Source organism: Arachis stenosperma, chromosome 1 (assembly GCF_014773155.1).
Source record: "Arachis stenosperma cultivar V10309 chromosome 1, arast.V10309.gnm1.PFL2, whole genome shotgun sequence".
NCBI lineage: Eukaryota > Viridiplantae > Streptophyta > Magnoliopsida > Fabales > Fabaceae > Arachis > Arachis stenosperma.
Window position 1 is genome coordinate 125698062 of NC_080377.1, and position 12790 is coordinate 125710851.

Below are 12790 nucleotides of genomic sequence, written 5' to 3' on the forward strand. Positions count from 1 at the left end.
AACGACAAGATTCGCATTACATGTAGGAATTGGTTGGTAGTGAAATAGAATTAAGTCTATGCTTCCACTATGTGTGATGCAAACATTGATTTGCCATGATCATCTACACAACCATATATCATAACCACTTTGCTTTTGCAATGGCATGTGTATCAATGGGAAGGGCTTTAAGTATTCCAGAAATATTGGTATTCTATTCATTTTAATCATAAAATATGTACATAATTAATATCAGAATACTTGAAAATTTCTCGTTATTTAAATTTAATTTGGCATTTATACCTAAGCAAGGAAAGCTTATATATGTGATGGGTAGATAGGAAATGAATCATGAATCATGAATCAAAGCTCTCCTTCTGTCATCTCAAATGTGGGGATGAGGTGTTAGCTGATTATTATTGCACAGTTCTCGTGGGCTGCATTTTACAAGGTTGTTGGAGTATGATATGATTAACCAAAATGTGAAGAACACAAATCGAATTGTTATTATGTGGATTGACTAAGTATAGTTCGTCTTTTTAACTATCAATTCCGAGCTTCTTATCTCAATTCCAAACTTGTTGCCTGAATTTTGAACTTTTCATCTGAGAAATATGTCTTGGTGTAGAAAGAATAAAGGGAGAAAATACTTACAAAAACACTCCGATGTTTAAATTAGTTAATGTGTAAAAAATGTTCTGCTTTGATAAAACGTCTTACCTTCTTTGTATGTGAAATGAATTTTATCAATTGTGTTTTCAAAAATTATTTGTATTAAAGAGGATTAATATCATCTTAGGATGTTATGATATTCGTTTTAATGCATGAAACTAAATTATAACGTTTAAGCAAGTTACAACGCATGAGACGTAGTTATAACGTTTGAGTTGAATTATAACAGCCATATCACAAATTATCATATTTGTCACTTAAAACACAAATCTAAAGATCAAATTTTTGTATTTTAATTTTTTAATGACATATTTGATATCTCATCTAAATTCGATTCTTAGATTTTGTTTTTATTTTATTTTTCCTTAATAAATTTAACCTTAAAAGCTAATGAGTTATAACTTAAATGGCGTAATCTCCCCATATTCATCTATGAGATCGCGGGTTCGAATTTTCCTATCTTTAGTAAAAAAAACGAATTTAACCCTCAAATTTCTATAAAAATTTAAAAAAGTCAAATCGGAGTCTTTGATTTGTTTTTTAATTTCCTAATTAAAAAAAAAAATTCTTCTCCATAATGATAAAAAGCACACCCACTATTCCATAAGGCTACATAACACATCAAAAGGCTCCATTACTAAAAGAATGAGCCAACAAGGTAAACCATCTATCTGAAAGAAAAAGAAAAATTGGAAGTTTTATAGAACCAGGCCAGTAACCCTAAAGCAGTAATGATAGTTTTGCACTTTAGTTTCTCCACTATTGTTGTGCTTATTTTAGGAAGTCATAAGCCATAAAGTGAATAAAAAGATAAATTTGCTTGTACCAAAAAAAAAAAAAAATACAAGCCAAGTGGGAAAAAGAAAAACTAAAAGGAACAAAAAACTCTAATTTTACATAAATATTTAATCATACTAATGTATCAATAAAAGTATTTCATTCAACTACTTATTATTACAAAAATTATTTTCTGACATATAGTGTATCCATAAATAAAATTAAATGCAAACAAATACCAAAAGAAAAATGAGTTTGCTAGTGAGTGTCCCTATTACCTCGCTAATATGTCTGCTAGAGGTAAAAATCTTCACAAAGAAACATATGTTAATATTGTTTTATGCATTGAATATATTTTAAAAAATAACAAAGATGATAATAACACTGATTAGCCATCACTATAAGAAAAAAACGGCTTGTCATGTTCTTGAGAGAAGAGGTACCTGCCCTTTTGGAATTGCATAATGAAAGCGAGGAAGCAGAAGAAGCCAATTTAATTTGATGCAGAAAGGAACATAGGAAGAGACAGATTTGTATAATTGCTCTTATTTTATTTGCTTCCAAATAGTGATCACATCAGAGCTATCTGTTCATCCATCCTCCATATACCATATTCCTCGGAAACAATGATCAACCAAACCTCCCACGTTGGTGAACATAGATTGAGTGATGATGGACAATGTTCAATAATGCACACCGGACATTTATATAGGAGTCATGTACTTAACCCTATGAATACATGACCTGATACATCCTTGTGTGTGTCTATATCTGAATGTATGAATGTGTTTATAACATGCTTCCTTTTCATCATTTACACCTGCTACCACCTGATGACTAGTTGAATCACAAAAATAATTTAAGTTTTGTTCTTTACATTATTCATGCATGCCCCACCACCATCATGATCAAATTATCCACAAATTTCAAAATATGGAAACGTGACTGATTCATAATTTTGTTGTTTCCAATGATATTAAAGGTTAATATGTGAAATCCTTTATCCTTCCGATCAACGGAATCTGGAATCTTGTGACACAAAAGACTGAATTACCCGCGCGAGCCAAACAGAAGTAAATCAATTCAAGATGCAATCACAGTCACCTCTTGTAGTGACCATGAGAACTGTTGCAATGGCCAATTGGTGAATAATTTGCCCACAGTTGCAAAAGTTTCCGTGCTGGTCCTAGCCTGCTTTCAATCTTATTCCATTTTGATTTTTTTTTTTTTGGGTCTTGAGTTTCCTTTTGATTGAAACAGTTATATAACGACATCAAGTTAAATTCTTAATTTAAACTTGGATCATTACTCATATCATGAATCATGAATGATTAAATATAACAGTAGCTAGCTCTAATGGGTCTGGGCCGGAGCATGATTTCCCCTTCCAGTTTCTAGTCATAGATTGACCTGCCAGGTTGGGAGATACCGTGGAAAACAAAAAAAAATAAAGGGAAACACAAAAATTGATATTCTTGTATTTTATTTGATAATAAATTTATCATTTTTTCATTCAAAAAATTTAAGAAAAAATATAATAATAAGATAATATAATTATTAAAAATAATAAAAAAATAAAAAAATAAATTATATCTTATTATTGTCTTTATATCTTTATTAAAATGGATACAAAATACATTAATTCAGAGTCTCTGAACACAATATCTCTATCTATATCTCATCTACTAAACACAATTTTGTGTCTGTATTTATATCTCAATGTCATTAATAGTAGTAGGAATTCCCAAAGCACTCAACTCTCTTTTGCTTTAATTTCACAATACATCAATAATGCATCAATATTCGTTTTTTTTTTGGGGCCAATCACGCATGTTTGGTACAAAGGCGCCATAAACCATTTGGTTTTCCAAGTTTTTCATTCTATGACAGGTAACAAAACAGAGACAGTACTCTCAAACATTGGCACAAACTGAGGACGCACAAGAGTTGGACAAATCTATGCACATTGAACAGCTAGTAAACCATTCTCTTTATAAGTTCCCGAAAGTAAAAAGTGGGGTTGGGAGATGACCCAAAAAAAAAAAAAAAAAAAAAACTGAAGACCTAACTAACTAACTAACTCTCATCCATTATATTTGTATTTTGTAGTACAGTCACAAAAAAAACACATCGAGAGCTACCATCATCAAGACAGAAGCATTGTGGTATGCCTAAGCTTGTGCACCAAGCTCCAAGAGTAGAGTGCGACTGATGGCATCAGATCCGGGGCCAGTGAATTGAACAGGACCTACATTAAAGAACATTAATATGTTATGTCATGAGGATACTCCAATCCAAAATAAACACAGTTGAACTTATAACAATTTTGTTTTGCCAACATAAATGTAAAGAAGAATGATTTATAGTAAGCAGGCAGAAGAAACAGTAAGAAAGTACCTGGACTGATGTAGCAATTCTTCAGGGCCCACTCATCGCGCCACAAAGCAAACTTTTTGAAGGGCGCCCCTGATGATTCAACATGAAATGTGTTACCAAAGAGGAGTATCAGATATTGCAAGTTCACATTTACAAAGAATGGAGAATATGGTTCCATCTACTGTAAGTTTGGGCAACCGACTATGTCATAGCAATTATATATTAATGTGAATCATATCAGGTTTCACATTATTATGTTTCAACTTTCAAGTCCATTTTTTTCCTTTTGGTTTTCCATGGTATCCCTCAACCCAACAGGCTAAGGACTAATCCTCCATAGATCTGAGCTCCATTTAAGGGTTTGCTGCTGGCTAATGGGTTGCTGCATGAACAATGTGGGATTCGAACTCTCGACACTTGCTTAAGCGAACTAGTGAGTTAATCACGAGACCAACCGAAGTTGGTTTCCAAGTCTATTTATGCATATGATATATGAAACAAAATAATATAAATTTATAAAACAGTAATAAAATTAAATAGAAAAAGTTAGTCTCTATTCTTAAAATAAATATTTTATAAGGGAGAAGAGGGAAAAAAAAGGAAATATTTTCCCTTAATCCGCCTTAGTGAAAAATGTTCCTATTTTGGTGGAGCAAAATAGATGAATAAATCATAAATATACCTTCAAGCTCCACCATTGCCTTCTTGATCACAGGCTTGAACTTACCTGCATAATCACAATTCATAAAGAGCGGAACACAGTAGTCCAGAAAATACATAAAATGTTACTTTAAATGCATTTATTGTCAAAACCCAATAAATCCATGTCTTGGAACAATATGGAGACAGATTTATTTATGAACGCAATTTCAGTGAACAGGCATCAGGCAAATCCGAGCATACCATGTCTCCTTTCCACATCCATAAGTGCAGTGAGAGCAGTTCCACCAACAGTCCATTCCTCTACTGGGGCACACAAATTCGCAACCTGATCAAAAGATCATATAAAATACAGGAGCTTAGTCAGTTAGTTGATAGTTTCATCATCACCAAACAATTTCAACAATCAATTATCAAGAACCTACAAGAAATGTTTAAGTCGATAATAGAAATACAATGAGAAAAGCATTAGGAGAAGCACAAACTGATGATATTAATCCAGTCTTGCCACTTTGAAGGAGGGCTCCAGCACCATAACCCAATGCATAGCAGTAAGTAGAATCAAAGTTAGTTGGCAAACCACATCTCCCTTCATAGCTGCATATTTATATTAACCATTTAAGTCTACAATGTAAGCTAAAGAAAAACAATTCATAAGTCAAGTTAAAGAGGAAATATAAAGCATATGCATAGTTCATTTTACTTCCCATTTCCCAAGAAACCTATAGACCACCACAACTTGTAACTCCAGTTGATAACAATACCAAAATTTGATTAAGTACCCGAAAAAGTGAGACTGCCCCTTGAATGCATGTTTATATGTGCCTTCTTGCTTTCTCTTCTCCAACTCGGTTTCAACCATTTGGATGAGCATTTTCTCTGTTTCTATCTTTGCAACCTAAATGTGAAGATACCAATGTTGAGGCCTAGTAAAATAGCTAAGTAGCAAAATAAACACAACAAGCATAAGATTAATGATTTAGGACAATAAAACAGGTAAACACCTGAACATTTCCATGTGGATCTCTTTCAAGCAGTAACTGTTCTTGAATTGCATGAGGTAAGAACTCAAAAAGCTTTAACGATTGATCAGTGAGTTTCTTCTTCCATAACCCGTCCTCGTCCACAATATCATGGGCAAGAATCTCATTCAGTTCTGCAATAAGGTGCTGGACCTGCAAATGGCACAATATGTATGAAAATGCTTATCATCAGCAGGTGTTTCAGTGCTGATTGTACAATGACAGATGACAAATCATAAAGGGCAAAAAACAAGTAAAATAAATTCTTTTTATGAAGAGTAATACCCACTTCTGGAATGAAATCAATTAGACCTTCAGGAATAAGAATGACCCCATAGTTATAATTATTCTCAGCTCTTTTACAAATGATATCTACAATGTAGTCAGTAACATTCTTCAGTGTCATCTTCTTGGCAGCAACCTGAAATGTAGTCAGTAACTTTCTTCAGTGACATCTTTAAGTACTAAAGTTGCACATGAGAATGTATCTTATACTTGGGAAATGGGAAGGGGTAGTGATCACAGATGAATGTTAAGGTATTAGAAATAAAAGCCTCAAATAGATATTTTGCCAGTCCTTCAGCATTGCAGTACCCAAACACTGATTTTATTTTATTTTTTTATTTATTTTAACTTAGATCCGTACACCAAAAGAGGATGTCAATAGCAGAGAGCCAATAACCAAACTGATGCAACATCCGCAATATGGATGCAAATTATATTGATGCCATTGAACCCCAGACAGCCCAAACATTAGATAAATAATCAGATAATCAGATTTGTGACAAACCTCTTCACCAATAATAGTAATGTTTGGATGAGTTTGTAAAGCACATTCCAATGTGATGTGGGATGCAGCACGTCCCATAAGCCGCACAACTGCAATCAGCAATCATAACTTAACCAATGCTTGAAACACAACAGAACAATCTTGACTAGCTAAGATATAAATAGGAAGCAAAGGGAGTGAGAGAAAATTATAGCATAGAGAAATTCTTACAATGGTAATACTTTCCAGTTGATCGGGCATCTATCATAACATTTCCAATCATTTCTGAGTATATCTGCATTGAATTAACATAAGAATTTGAATAGGGTCAGACCACATTAAACTGCAATTTATATCCATCAACGGACAAGAATCAATGTTTACAATCAGCACCAAAGAGCAGCAAGCCTTAAAAAATACATTGGAAACAACAAGGGATTCACAGTAAATAGGGGTTATAAATATCATACTGAAATTTTAACTACTAATAATGCAATTAGAAGGCAGATGGCATGATAAATGTAAAGCAGCACTAAGGCATGATAAATGTATACAGCAGCCTTTGTTTTGAAGTATCGGGACGGAGACTGGGACTTAGTATCATATTTGTTGACCCAGAAACTTCTGTCTCCAAAATTTCAGTAGTTCAGTACTTCCAAAAGGTGGGGACACAGGGGGACTGAAATTTTTAGAGTCAGAGACTGAAACTTTAATAACATTTTATACCTAACATACCCCCTTTTCAATTAATTAATTCCAACTTTATTCTTTATGCAAATTAAATTAGAGCTTCGTTCTTATTTCAGTCTTTGTCTTCCGCTTTACACCAAACACAATATTGAGACTTATTTCAGTCGCTGTCTCTCCGTCTGTCTCTCTTCCAAACGCTACCTTATAAGAGACAAAGACTAAATTAAATCTCTGAAGTTTCAATTGTCTCTATTTGGTCTCTTATTTGTACGCGAGCCTCAATTTAGCCCCTGAAGTTTCAATTGTTTCTATTTAGTCCAAAACTTTGCGAATGTAACTCATGTTAATCCCTGAGATCATTTTCGATGCACAAACATTAACAGAACACTGACATGGACCACCAGATGCCACCAAATGCCACGTTGGACTCTATAAAACGACGTCATTTTTGTTTTGGTACTCAAATTGCCCAAAAAGATATCGTAGTGGTATTTATTGAAACTTGTCCTCCTAAAGCAAGTGATCCGGCGTCGTTTTGGGGCTATTTAAGCGCCACAACCAAAATGACGTTTTACAAGTTCCAAAATGGCATTTGGTTGTCCATGTCAATGCTTCATTAACATTTTTGCGCCGGAAATTATCCCAGGGACTAATGTGAGTCATGTTTGCAAAGGGATTAAATTAAGGCTCGCGTACAAGTTCAAGGACCGAATTTAGTATTAACTTGAACTAAGTTATGTCTCAGTATCCTGTTTGGTTTATGATAAATACGGAGACTGACACAAGTAAAATTACTTAAATACCCTTGTTAATTAAAAAAAATAAGAACAAAATAATGGCTTAATCTAAGTTCACAAAACAAAACATGCTCCTTTCCTTTCTCAATAATGACTTCTTCTTCTTCATCATCTCATAAGAACCATTCCACTGCCTCAATGTTCTTCTTCCTCACATTGTTCCTCCTCTCAGCATTCCCTTCATCTTCTTCAGAAATTGTGACCCCGCTCTCAACCTCTGCTCAGATCTCCTCCTCCTCTCTCCATCCCCACCCACACCCCCACCTCCCACCGACACCAAAATTTCAGTCGATGACACTCAACCAGAATCTGACGCCCAACACCAAAACACACTCCTCGGTAACGAAATGGAAGCAACGGTGATAATGATAGTGATAGCAGTGATGATGACATAGTAGCGGTGAAACAACAATTAGATTGTGACTTGTACAATGAAGCTCGCCGCCGTCGCTGCTATGCTCGCTGGGACGAACGACGCTAGAAGAGGGAGAAGGCCACAGGAGAGGAGATGGAGAGAGTAGGTGTGGGATGAGGTGAGGAAAGGTTGGAGAGATGAATATGGTGGAAGGGGGTAAAACGAGAATTTGAAAAGTTGAATGAGGGTATTTTTGGGAAAAAAAGTTATTAAAGTTTCAATTCCCGTCCCTAAGAATTTGAGTCTCTCGTGTTTCCGAGGTACTGAAATACTGAAATTTTGGGGACAGAGAATGAAATTTTAGTACCAGTCTCTGAGCCAACAAGCATGATACTGAGTTCCAGTCTCCAGTCTCCGTCCCAGTACCTCAAAACAAACGCTAATAGAACATCCAATTAAGTTTCCAGCAACCTAAGAGATAGCACTTGTAGAAAAAAATATTGAATAAAATAAGTCATCCGTATAATCGTCTACGGAGATAATGCAATGCATCTAGTGTCGTCAAAAAGCATCCTAACGTTCAACTATTTTCTCATCCAAACTATAATATTTTGTTATGGGAAATTATTGGTGACCAAAAGATAAGATTACAATATTTATATGTTCAAATTATAGATGCACAATAAATATTGACAGCATAACTTCATTCACCTTGCATGCGGTATCAAACCCAAAACTTGTCGGCACTTCCTTGCATTTCAAATCACCATCAATAGTTTTAGGGCATCCAATCACGAGAGTTTTCATATTTTTGTTCCTACATAAAATTGAAATTAGAGAAAAAAAAAAATTAAACAAAGAGGAAAACTCACAAAAATCATGAATGCTAATTATTCTTCTTATATGCCTATACCAAACACATCTATCTTTTGCAAGTATATCATAACAAAACAAGCAAACATCAGTTTGATAAGCTAACAAAGCTTATTGGGAATATATGATGCCTAAAATAAAATTCCTCCAAAAGAGAACCTGAAATACTCGGCAAGGAGGCATGCATTTGTGTTTGAGTCATCTCCACCAATGACAACAAGCCCGTCCAAGTCTAGCTTCTGCACTGTTTCTTCCGCTTGTTTAAACTGAAAATGTTGAATAAATTAATCAACATACCTGAAGAAGATGAATATGAGTTCGAAAGAACTATCCATATAGCAGACAAACAGGCTCACCTGCTCTGGGGTTTCAATCTTGTCCCTCCCACTGCGTATCATGTCAAAGCCACCCTGCCAACAGAAGTTATTCCAGCTAGGCGTCATAATCTCAAGATCATTGAGACACAAACAATAGTAGGCAGGACACACTAAAACTTTCATTCACAAGCATAAGCCTTAAAAATGTATTACGTTAACAATATCCAACTCAAAGCCATGACAATACAAACAAAATCACACGGAAAATGCACGCAATGGCATATAATCAATTCTGTGGAACTTTCTTCAAAGAAACAGTTATTTTTTACTCAATATACAAAGGAAAGATACGAAGCTCCAAGGATATAATTCAAAGAATATTAAATTCTGCCCAGATAAGTTCATGTAAAGTTTGAAGCTTTATGCAACAAAATAAAAAAGTAGTTAAGTAAATAAACCTGATTCCTATAAGGATAGATATAATCTGAGGTGAGTTCAACGTATTTGCACTTCATGATGCCAGCTGGACCACCCCTGAAACCATACAATGTGCTTCCTTTTGCTCGTTCTTGCAGGTAATCTGAAAGACGAAAAGGCCAATTCAGTTATTCAAAAATTCAACCCTAGCTTAACAAGGTAAAATCTAGAAAATAACAAGACAAGAAAAATTAATGAATAATTCAAAGCTAAATTGAAATTATCCTGACCAAAAATTCCAGAAATAACATTGTGTCCTCCGGGAGCCTGACCACCGGACAAAACCACACCAATTTTTAGCTTCTGGTGCGACTGCACTGTGTCTGAACCTCCGGGAACCAACGTCGCCGACGGTTGCCCAAACAGATGGGGAAACAGCTTCGCGATCTCATCTGCGAAAAAGAAAACTTGTTGACCGAAAAAGAAAATTGAAAATTGAGGTGAAGCAGTAACAGCTATGGTTTCGGAGTGAGAGAGGATTACCAGGGTTTCCTGCGGCGGAGCTTTGGGCACCGTCGACTATCTTAAAAGGGTTTTTGAGGACGGAGGGGAGAGGGAGGTTGTGGTCGATCCGGCTGTTTTGGACCTCGCTGTAGACGGAGGCGAATCGGCCGGTGGTGGAAGGAGGAGTGATCCTGCCGCCGTTGATGCCATCGTTGATTGCGAAAGACGGTGCCATTGTTATGAGTTAAGTTAGTGAGAGAAAGAGTGATTGATGTTTATCTCTTCAAGTGCGATCAACTGATCAGTGTAGTTCAGTACAAATTCAAGTGCTTACCTAACTCTTCCGCAGATACTGTTAATTAATAGTAATTATAATAATTAATACTAACAAAATGTATTGAAAATTAGAGTAAACCTTTAATTCGATCTCTGTTTTATTTTAAAATAAGCCAAGGTGATTCCTATTAATAAATTATACCCAATTCAAACTTTTATTTTTGGCAAATTGAGCCAAAATGCCCCTCTATTATAATCTCTCATTAAAATTAATGAAAAAATCTTACGTGACATTCATCTTCGCTGAAATGGAAGGTTACTTAAAGTTAAGTGCCACATTGGCTTAAGAAAAATAGATAGGAATTAATTTGTCCTCCTTCATTTTTCAAAAATAACATCGTTTCTGAATCTGTTTAGAACAAAATTTAATTTTACTGGATGATTACACCCTAAGCCTCTCCCTATTCTCTCGTCTGCAAAATTGGAGACAAACCCTAGGATAAGATGAACTTGCAAATTGGATGTGATAATTCGAGTTGCAACATGAACTCAAGTGAGAGTGTTGGGATTCAGAGAAAGAAGAGATGATTCTCTCCAAAGTGCTATTATGGGTCTCATGCTATTCTATTCATGTTTAGGACCGAAAAAAATTCAGATAAATTATTCTTTCGTTGTCCTTATTTCAATGTATATTAGGTTTAATAATGTGTTGATTCCAGATAGATTTAATGATGTCCAAGTTTAATTTTGTACCCACTGTTAGTTTCACAAACTTAATTCATATTGTAGACTGCAGAAGTTCATTGTTCATTCTTTGTGTGGCTAAATGATTATGTTGCTTTATTTAATGAGTATACTAGAAAGACAATGTCAAAGGAGGTATATGAGTTTTGGAGGTAGTTTTTTTGCATTTCTTAGTGGGGTTGTGATTGACTGCTTGTTCAGGTTAACTTTGTAGAAAAATTGATATCCTAACTTTAGTTACTAGAGATTGTTTGTAACTTAGGATGAAATCAGGTATTTGAACACTGTTGAAGATAAATAAAAATGACTTTCTATCATTTTTTTTAATAGTTTATTCCGTTAAAGATGTAAAAAAAAATTGTGCATGAAATATTTGTAAATACAAACATGACAACAACCAAATTGTTTGCTTCAGATACATGATTTCAAATCATTTAAATCAGTTTACATAATGTTAAAGAGGTTAACATCAGATTGCATGAGAATGACATTAAAGAATATAAGATTCATATTACATGTCAAAAACCAAAATTTAACATTTTACTATTCATTTATATCAATCGAATTCAACAACTCAAATTATATGACAATAACAAAAATTCAACAAATCAAGATATATGACATCAAATGAATTCAATAAAGCAGAGTCTATGTATATTTTAACAAAAGATATAAGTTAAATGTGACCTTTTGTTAATCCGACATGAAATTTAAGCCAAGCTCAGTGCATTCTCCTAGATTTGTTGGAGTAGTATCAGGAACCACTTCCATGTATCTTTATACTCATTAAGAACTACAACATGCGCGATAACAAAAAAAAGTGGTTGTTGGCATCATGACCTACTGCAAATAATAGCTGACCACCATAATAACCTTTTAGAAAACACCCATCTAACACAATTAGAGGTCTGCACCCTTCTAAATCTTTTTTTACATGCATCCAAACTTATGTATAATTTATCAAAAAGTGGTAGCGACTTCGGCTGAGGTATGACTTCCATTAAAACTGTGCTCCCAGAATTATTTCGATGCAGTTCTTGCAGATAGTCACGAATCTTCCCATATTACCAGCCTTCAGTACCCTACTTACCATTTTACCACTCAGATACACATTGTAATCTTCAATCATGTATTCTATAGCCTGTTAAGGCTTCAAATCAAGCTAAGTAAGTAGTCTCTTCACCAGTTTTGATGTTATCCAATGCCTATCAGTTAGGTTAGAACCATAATCCCTAGCACAATTGTGCTCATTCACCAGGGTCTTCACCTAATAACTACCTTCTGCACTGTTTCAAGAAGTCAGGATCAACCAAGAGCACTGCTCACATACACATCCTGCCCGAACCCTCTTCTTTTCATTCTTGAGATATACCACATCATTCTCCTCAAACACAAAATAGTCATTCATAGCATTCTTGAAACTTTCCATTGTAACGAATGTCTACCCAATCTTAAATTCAACCATTCCATATTCTGTCTCCTCGTTGAATGCATCAAATGCAATCCTTCCTTCATCATAATCATCTGACACTGGACTATTAAATGTCTCACTTTCATACTCA

At 34.7% G+C, this 12790-nt stretch overlaps 1 protein-coding gene across 1 annotated transcript; it reads right to left on the bottom strand.

Moving 5' to 3' along the window:
- Window positions 1–3099: 3099 nt before the first annotated feature.
- On the bottom strand, window positions 3100–10535 carry LOC130939189 (pyrophosphate--fructose 6-phosphate 1-phosphotransferase subunit beta). Its single transcript, XM_057867307.1, has 16 exons — window positions 10248–10535; window positions 9995–10156; window positions 9746–9867; window positions 9327–9380; window positions 9130–9236; window positions 8809–8914; window positions 6487–6550; window positions 6277–6365; window positions 5776–5907; window positions 5469–5639; window positions 5247–5362; window positions 4950–5061; window positions 4708–4792; window positions 4487–4531; window positions 3826–3894; window positions 3100–3676 (listed from the first exon to the last, which is right to left on the bottom strand). The coding sequence occupies exons 1-16, from the start codon at window positions 10441–10443 to the stop codon at window positions 3600–3602; spliced, it is 1707 nt and encodes a 568-aa protein (XP_057723290.1). The 5' UTR covers window positions 10444–10535; the 3' UTR covers window positions 3100–3599.
- Window positions 10536–12790: the final 2255 nt, after the last annotated feature.